Here is a 9308-nt window from a genome sequence, read left to right as displayed (position 1 = left end):
TTCCAGGGCTCTTCGCCATCGTCATGACAACAGTAACGTCATCTCACCCTGTATCTAATTGGAGGAAACCCCGTGGCCCAGCCGCAGACCACCGCTCAACCTAATCTGTAAGAATGGAACGGAGGCCGCGCCCCTCCCCCCTCGTGCGCAAAGCTGATTAGCTGCCTTCCGACGTTTGGCCGCTTGATGGTTGCCGCTTCGGTTGGTTTATTGGTAGAACGATCTGTCTGTCAAAATAAAGCGCAAGGAGGAGGGGGGGCGGGACGAGACATGATCCGTCCATCAGTTAAGGTAGGCTGGACTTTTTACCCTCCCCCACCACTTCTTCCTCCGGTCGAAGCTGATGCATTTGAGGAGCTTCTAAGCGTATGAAAGGTTAGTGTTCCGTATCTGCTGTGATAGTCACTGCTCTAGGTGGAGGTGAAGAAAGGGACAATTAAAAAAAAATAGGTGAACGCTGTTTTAAATTAAAAGATTCTTTACATTATTAGGGTTTTTTAAAAAAAAATTCCTTCGGCAAAAATTTGCTTGGTGATTTTTTTTTCTCATTTTAAATCCGCCATTTTCCTGCTTTTTTAAAAAAAAATCTGTACATATTAAATCGACGGAACTCTTAAGGCAGATTGTAGAGGGAAAATAAGCGGCCATAGAAAAGTCAACGAAACCTTCTGGAAAGACACCCACCTCTACCCCGTTTTGTGCCTGTTTTTTTTTCTCCTTCTCGTATTGCGAGAGGATTCAATCCACTCACCGGCTCTTAATTTTTTTAAAAATTCTCTTTCTTTTGTTAACAGTCCGTACCTTGACTGAAAGGGGGGAAAAGAAAAAAAAGAGACCAGCAGCCCAGCCTAGCCCAGCCCTCCCTGTAAAGCACCAGAACCGCAAACAGCAGAAAAAACCGGAGCTCGTCCAGAGGCAAGGAAGTGAACCATGGAGAACACCGAGCAGGTTAAGCAAGAGAAGCCGGCAGAACAGGCCAACAGCAACCCGGAGACTGCCGAACAGGTTCAGAGAGCCAAGCTGGCCGAGCAGGCCGAGAGGTACGACGACATGGCCGCTGCTATGAAAGCGGTGACCGAGCAGGGATCCGAGCTGTCGAACGAGGAGAGGAACCTGCTCTCGGTTGCCTACAAGAACGTGGTGGGGGCTCGCAGGTCGGCATGGAGGGTCATCTCCAGCATTGAGCAAAAAAAGGATAGTAACGAAAAGAGATTGCAAATGAGCAAAAGTTACCGGGAAAAAGTAGAAACGGAGCTCCGCGAAATCTGCAACGACGTCCTGGTAAGAAAGGCGAACAAAGGGGTGGGGGAGCATTTGATTTGCAGCATTTTTTTTAAACGAAATAATTGTCGAATGAGATTCTCTCTAAACGAGCAAAAAGTAACTGACATTGAAAGCAATCCATCTGTCTTTGGCAAGACATCTTTGAGGTGTATGTTTCAATTCTAGCCTTTTTAAAAAAAAAAATTACGAGTAAACTGAAATCTAGACTCTTCAGTCTGATGTAAGGTATAGGTTTTCTAGGTCAGTATGCCACTAGCCTTCATACACGTGTTAAGAGGTAAAATGATCGGAAACAGTCCTTCCGACCAGGTTTTTCTATTGCAGCAGGTTGCGATAGCTTTCTTTATAGATGTCCCCTGATTTTAGCTACATCCAGCTAATATTTTTAATATTGCTACTGTTCATAAACTGGTGACCATTTTAGTTCATAATTAAAACAGTTTCTTTTTGGTGGTATCAATGTGAATGTTAACTAAGCATTGGCAAAAGAATATGTTCCTTTTTTATATATACTCTTTGGATTTGCATTACTGCTTACTAAACAAAAGGAAAATGGGTTTGAATTTAAAGTTTGTAATGCCTAGCTGAAGGTAAGCTTTGTCCAATGCTTTTTCTGGACACTGAGGAAAAAGTATTCATTTCCTAGTTTCTGCATTGTGTAGGTGCATGTATTTGCTATCTACTCCACAGCAATGTGACTGTGCCACTCTTGGTGTATAAATTGAAAATTACATTTGAGCTCTTCTGAATTGGAGAACATTGATATTTGCCTTGTCAATGTAATATGCCAATCTTATACAAAACACCAAAGTTAACTTGTAACTAGGTATTGGTTTGTATGCTTCCCCTTTTCCTGAAATAATTGAATTTCTAGTTGAACATCCTGGGCTAAAAGCTAATTTTAAAAAATATAGTTAATATGCTAAGACAATAATGTTCACGTTTATAACTTGTCGCCTTAGTGCAGTGGGGAAAAGGCTCTCCATTTGTGTTTTCATCTGTGGATTTTTTGCTTTTTTTTCCCCCCTTGTAAAAGATACCACCCAAATTTGCCACATAATTGTAGCAGCTTGTCAAGGAATTTGGCTATCAATAACATTCCGAATCAATTTGTTCTTTGAGTGTGCAGGATACTGCATCAGTGACTGTAAAAGGCTTGTCACACTTTGTGGCGGTTCAATTTAACTAGGGTGTGTATGCTGGGTGGGGTGGATTGTTGTGAATCATATACTATCACTGATCTGTTTCTTCATATCTTGCTTTTGCAGCCAACATTGCTTTGAGATTTCTAATTATTATACATGTTATAAATCTGGCTGTGCTGTTTGTGACTTAGTTTTTCTGTTTAACTGTAGCTGGCACAATTTTTAGAGGTTGAAATTTTCTGTACTCTGAACCATATTGAAATTGTGTATCAAACTAGTAAAATTCTTCAAAGCATGCTGCAAAATCAATTTAAAATTAAAGCACAACACACACTGGTGGTTTTCTGAATTGGTATTTCTAGGTGTGTAATAAGTAATGATCAGTGGAGGCCTTCATTACCAGCCCCAGGCTGAAGTTCTCAATGCTTCTGTTTTCACTTGCGCACTCATTTTTAGACTATCTTCTAAATAGAAGAATGTCACATTGTAAGATTTTTGCTTTGTACTTTTGAAGACTTGGGTAAATGTGCAGTTAATCAACGTTACAATTAGAACTTGAATAATTTTAAATGTGCAAATATGAATTGTGAGCAGGAGTCCAAAAGCAGTCAACTTTGAGAAGGGCATGTATAGCCAATGTCAAAGTTCTGATTTTGTTTTTGGGGGTCCTTTAACTTGAATCGGTCAATGTATTCTAAGTGCAGCTATTTCTGTTGATAGGAATTTCAACAGGGGTTAATACCAATGAACAGCCAGTTTAAATGAACAGGCACCTGCTAGGTGGTGAGGTGAAAATTGTGGCTTTGCAACTTCCTGCTGTGAAGAAAGCACGGCCTTTTTCCAATTTGGGCCTGGTTCTTGCTGGTTTGGTGTACTGTCTGTTCCCTTCAGTCAGATATACAGTATTTTAGCAGTGCTAGAGATGTAACAGGTGGGTAATGCAAGAAATCCCTGTTAGGCCAGAGGAAACCCTAGTCAACTGATTGGCAAACCAGTGTAAAATGGGTCTTGTCCCAATTTTCTGCCCCTGGGTGTTATCGCCTCCCAGATGAACTCTGCTAAATTTCAACTCCGTTGCACAATTCAGCAACAGTACCTTTTGCAGCCTGCTTCACTTCAATCTCTCCCTTCCTGCACCCACCCACTTGAACGCAGTGCACCTTTTTAAGTGGCAACAAACGAGAAGTTTAAGACATTAAAAACGATTTGGAGAGCATCACTAGCCAGAACAACAAAAACTTGTGTTTAAACAGCACCTTTAACATAGTAAAATGTCCCAAGGCACTTCACAGGAGTGTTGTTCAACAAAATTTGACACCGTGCCACAGGGAGGTATTAGGACAGGTAACCAAAAGTTTGGTCAGAGATAGGTTTTAAGGAGTGTCTTCAAGGGGGGGGGGGTTTAGGGAGGGAATTCCAGAGCTTAGGGCCTAGGCAGCTGAAGGCACGGCTGTCAGTGGTGGAGTGATTTTAAAGCTGGGGTTGTGCAATAGGCTAGAATTGGAGGAGTGCAGAGATCATGTAGGGCTGGTGGAGGTACAGAGCTAGGGAGGGTTGAAGCCATGGAGGGATTTGAAAACTAGGATAAGAATTTTAAAATTGAGGTATTACCAGACTGAGAGCCAGTGTGGTTCAGGGAGCACAGGGATGATGGGTGAATGGGACTTGGTGTGCGTTAGGATATGGGCAGCAGAGTTTTGGATGAGCTCAAGTTTATGGGGATGGAAGATGGGAGGCCGGTCTGGAGAACTTTGGAATAGTCAAGTCTAGAGGTGACACAGGCATGGTTGAAGGTTTCGGCAGCAGATGAGCTGAGGCAGGGCGGAGCCAGGTGATGTTATGGAGGTGGAAGTAAGCAGTCTTGGTGATGAAGCAGATGTGGTCGCAGTTCATCGTGGGGTCAAATAGGATGCCAGGGTTGTGAACGGTCTGGTTCCGGCTCTCAGTGGCCAGAGAGAGGGGTGGTGTCGCTGGCTAGGGAGCAGAGTTTGCGGCAGAGACTGAAGATAGCGGCTTCGGTTTTCCCAATATTGGAGGAAATTTCTGCTTGTCCAGTACTGGGTGTCCGACAAGCAGTGTGACACATTGGAGGGGTGATGAAGTAGAGCTGGGTGTCGTCGGAGTGCATGTTGAACCTGATTTTGTTTTCGGATGATGTCACCGAGGGACAGTATGTAGATGAGAAATAAGAGGAGGTGAAGGATAGATCCTTGGGAGACGCCAGAGGTAACGGTGCGAGAGCTGAAAGAGAAGCCATTGCAGGTGATTCTCTGGCTACGACTGGATAGATAAGAATGGAACCAAGCAAGGGCAGTCCCACCCAGCTGGAGGTGAGGCATTGGAGGAGGATAGTGTGGTCAACTGTGTTGAAGGCTAGAAACTGGTTGAGAAGGATCAGGAGGGATAGCTTACCACAGTCACGCAGGATGTCATTTGTGACTGTTTTTAATATGGGCCTTTTCAGTACTGTAGCGGGGGCGGCAACCTGATTGGAGAGGTTCAAACATGGAGTTGTGGGAGGCGACAACACATTCAAGGACCTTGGAGAGGAAATGTTGAAGATACAATGGTAGTGTGCAAGGACAATGGGGTCAAGGGTGGGTTTTTTGAAGGTTGGGGGCGGCTGATTTGAAGGGAGGGGACAGTACCTGAGGAGAAGGCACCTTTAACAACATCAGCTAACATGGGGTCAGGAACTGAAGTTGGGTGGTCGTCAGTTTTGTGGGAATGGGGTTGAGGGAGCAGGAGGTAGGTCTCGTGGACCAGTTTAGCTCTGAGGGCATGAGTGGAAATAAGAGAAACTAGAGCAAGATGTGGAAAGTCCAAAATGATTAAATATTTGGAGGAGCATCTGAAAAGAGTATCGAAGAGGTGAGCACTGAAGTGGCTGAGGATGAGCAATATAGTGATGAATTAAAGTGAAATTTTGGATGAGATAAAGGAAGAGAAAAGTGCCAGGGCCTGACAGGATACATGCTAGGATTGTGAAGGAGTTGAGGGAAGAAATTGCAGATGCCCTAGATACTGTTTCAGAAGTCTATTGACTGTGGATGTGTGCTGGAAGTCTGGAGTGTGGCCAATGTAGTACCCATTTTTTTTTTAAAAATGGAGATAACTCACTCGGGTAATTACAGGCCAGTTTGTTTAACATCTGTGGTAGGGACAATTTTAGCAGTTCTAAGGATGAAATTACTGTGTACCTAGATGAAGAGAATAATCTGAAGTAGCCAGCATAGATTTCAAAACCTCGTAGAATTCTTGGAGTAACAGGCTTAGGAGAGGGAGAGCATGTAGCATATGTGGACTTGGACTTAACAAAACTTTTGACAAGGTACTTGAAGAGTATTAGAAAAGATTAAGGGATATAGAATTAGGGAGAAGATGGCAAGCTGGGTTTAAAAAATACTAGGGTGAAAACAGTAGGGATTGAGGGCACTTTTTCAGGATAGTGGTGTTCCTCAGGGTTCTGTTCAGGGGCCACTTGTGTTCGCTATTTATCAACGATTTGGATTTAGGCCTAGAGGGAGCGGTGTCAAAATTTGCAGATGATTCCCAAGTAGGGGATATGGTTAATACTTTAGACGGCCAGAAGAAACTGCAAAGGGATATTGATAAGATGGGGGAATGGGCTTAAAAAGTGGCAGATGGAATTTAATGTCAGTAAGTGAAAGGTGATGCATTTTGATGTTTTTTTAAAAAAGCAGTAATTATTTATACTCAATAAAAGTAGGTAGGCTATGTGCTGTGGAAGCACAGAGGGATTTGGCAGTACAGGTTCACAGGACATTAAATGGCAGCACTGCAGATTGATGCCTCCATTTAAAAAAACCTAGAATTCAATTAGTTTTTATTTTGAGATACAGAATATAAAAGCCAATAGGTAATGAGCCCCGATAAAACCATAAGGCCTCAGAGTACTGTGTGCAGTATTAGGCTGCGTGCTACAGGAAGGATACTGGGGCTTTAGAGAGGGTGCAATGCTGATTATCTAGAATGCTGCCTGGTATGAGGAAATATAAATATGACACATTGGGCTTTTTTTTTGTTCTAACAATGCAGATTACAGGGCAATACATTAGAAGTGATTAAAATTGAAAGGTTGAATCATGGTGGATAGAAGCAGACATTTTCTATTAGTTAAGGGGTCAAGAATGAGTGCCAATAGATACAAAATTAAATGTAAGAGAATTAGAACAGTGTTGGGGAAACTTTTTCAGGTGCATGGAAGTGAATTCCACATCCTGAGTTAGTGGTTGAAGCAGAAACTGTCATATTCAGGATTAGATTGGTACGGTGAATGAAGGGATTATGGGAACTGGGTGGGTAAATGCCAACATGGACTGGGTGGGCCGAATGGTCGGTTTCAATGTTGTAACTTCTATGTACTTTGTAGCACTTCAAACAAATAAATTAATTTATGATGGGGAAACAACATTTTGCCCTCCACCTGGAATAACTACAATCTTTATTTCCAGCCAAAGAAAGAGGGTAGGCATCTCATTGTCTTAAAGTTAAATTGTCTTCGCCTAGAGGAACTAATGTTCTAGGCTATTGGTTGTAGCAAGGCAAAATCCAAGAAGAATTTAGAACTGATTTCTACATTGTGGATTAGCTGCTTAAAATCTTGACATGTACTGAAGTCCAGGTCTGCTTGTGATATTTCCACAGAAAGCTGCACCAACTGGATGCATGAAAGTTTTCCTTCAAATTTACCCAAAGGCACCTGCACCTAAGTTAAAGAAAATGCTTGGGTGGGCTGAGGGAAGAAGAGAGAAAAAGCAAGATGGCAGTGAAATACCATCATGGTGGCTTAAGCTAGCATAGCTTGGGGTGGGGGAATGGTGGAGAAAGCTGCTGGTGACTGGAATTATAAAGACCCCAGGTTTTTTCATGGTGTTAATCTGCCTATAACCTACATAAACCAGGCGCATGGATAATTTTTTTGAAGTTGCATCAGTGACCAAAGGTGGTATCAAAAGGCAGAAAAGTTGCTGTAATTGGTTATTGTGGATTCTGAGCTTGTGTTGAATGCAATGGAGCCAATGTTGCTACCACCAAACAATGTCATCCAACCAGTGGATGCTGATCAGGCTTATGCTATGAGACAGCACTACAAGAAATGTATGGTGTGCCTGATGCTGGCATGCCATTTATGTAGGCTGGTCTGCAGGTGATCCACATGCTCTGTTCATAATGGGAGGAGCTGATGGCAGAATCTTTTGGTAATTGTTTTTGGTGCTAATAAATTATTCCAGGCAGAGTACCTTTTAAAGTGCATGAGTTCTTTGTGTGACTAGCAGCAGTTTTATAATCCATTGGTGAGGAAGTCCTGAGCTGTGAATTACTGATCAATGTTGTGCAACAGGATGCTGCTTCTGTGGAACTCTAATACATTTAAGTTGCAGCATAGAAACAGGCTATTCAGCCCAAGCTGTCCATGTCAATGTTTTCCTCACTCAGATGTGTGGAGGATAGAGGCCAAAGCATGTGTCCACTGAGGTAGTGGTTGTTGGAGGCCAATCATCTCAGGACATTGCTGCAGGAGTTCCTCAGGGCAGTATCCTAGGCCCAACCATCTTCAGCTGCTTCATCAATGACATTCCCTCCATCATAAGGTCAGAAATGGGGATGCTTGCTGATTGCAGTGTTCAGTTCCATTTGCAACCCCTCAAATAATGAAGCAGTCCAAGCCTGTGTGCAGCAAGACCTGGACAACATCCTGGCTTGGGCTCATAAGTGGCAAGTAACATTCACACCAGATAAGTGTCAGGCAATGACCATCTCCAACAAGAGAGAGTCTAACCACCTCTGCTTGACATTCAACGGCATTACCATCAACATCCTGGGGGTCACCATTGACCAGAAACTTAACTGGACCAGCCATATAAATACTGTGGCTACAAGAGCAGGTCAGAGGCTGGGTATTCTGCGGCGAGTGACTCACCACCTGACTCCCCAAAGCCTTTCCACCATCTACAAGGCACAAGTCAGGAGTGTGATGGAATACTCTCCACTTGCCTGGATGAGTGCAGCTCCAACCACACAAGAAGCTCGACACCATCCAGGACAAAGCAGCCCGGTTGATTGGCATCCCATCCACCACCCTAAATGTTCACTCCCTTCACCGGTGCAGTGTGTACCATCCACAGGATGCACTGCAGCAACTCACCAAGGCTTCTTCGACAGCACCTCCCAAACCAGTGACCTCTACCACCTGGAAGGACAGCACCACCTGCACATTCCCCTCCAAGTCACACACCATCCCGACTTGGCAATATATCGCCATTCCTTCATCGTCGCTGGGTCAAAATCCTGGAACTCCCTTCCTAACAGCACTGTGGGAGAACCTTCACCACAGGGACTGCAGCGGTTCAAGAAGGCAGCTCATCACCACCTTCTCAGGGCAATTAGGGATGGGCAATAAATGCTGGCTTCGCCAGCAACGCCCACATCCCATGAACAAATAAAAAAAAATTATAGTGGAACTAATCTTTTAATCTCCTCCTCCTTGCTCTCTTTATTCCCCCTCCTCCTAGCATTGTATCCAACTACAGGAAAGGTGTGATTGCACCCTCTCTAGTGCAGTGGAGATTTAAGAGGATGTTGCCAGGGCTGGAGAATTTTAGCTATGAGGAAAGATTGGATAGGCTGGGGTTTTTTCATTGGAATAGAGGAGGCTGAGGGGAAATTTAATTGAGGTGTATAAAATTGAGGCCTTGATAGAGTGGATAGGAAGGACCTCTTGCCCTTAGCAGATGGGTCAATAACCAGGGGGCATAGATTTAAAATAATTGGTAGAAGGATTAGAGGAGCAGAGGTGAAATGTTTTCACCCACAGGGTGGCGGGTGTCTGGAACTCACTGCCAGAAAGGGTGGTAG

At 43.7% G+C, this 9308-nt stretch overlaps 1 protein-coding gene across 2 annotated transcripts in view; it reads left to right on the top strand.

Annotated features, from left to right (window-relative positions):
• Positions 1-268: 268 nt before the first annotated feature.
• The window catches only part of LOC137321699 (14-3-3 protein beta/alpha-1-like), a 29848-nt gene continuing 20808 nt past the window's right edge, over positions 269-9308 (top strand). Inside the window, exons 1-2 of one of the 2 annotated variants that reach the window (XM_067984258.1) lie at positions 269-375; positions 795-1281. In XM_067984258.1, coding sequence (XP_067840359.1) covers positions 931-1281 — 351 coding nt within the window. In that variant the 5' untranslated portion in view covers positions 269-375; positions 795-930. Of the gene's footprint in view, positions 451-794; positions 1282-9308 lie in introns of both variants that reach the window. The other variant, XM_067984259.1, reaches the window with a different exon arrangement.

The sequence above is a fragment of the Heptranchias perlo genome, chromosome 5, assembly GCF_035084215.1.
Source record: "Heptranchias perlo isolate sHepPer1 chromosome 5, sHepPer1.hap1, whole genome shotgun sequence".
NCBI classification, from domain to species: domain Eukaryota; kingdom Metazoa; phylum Chordata; class Chondrichthyes; order Hexanchiformes; family Hexanchidae; genus Heptranchias; species Heptranchias perlo.
Note: the sequence above shows the minus strand (reverse complement) of the source record. Positions and strands in the feature narration are given on the sequence as shown.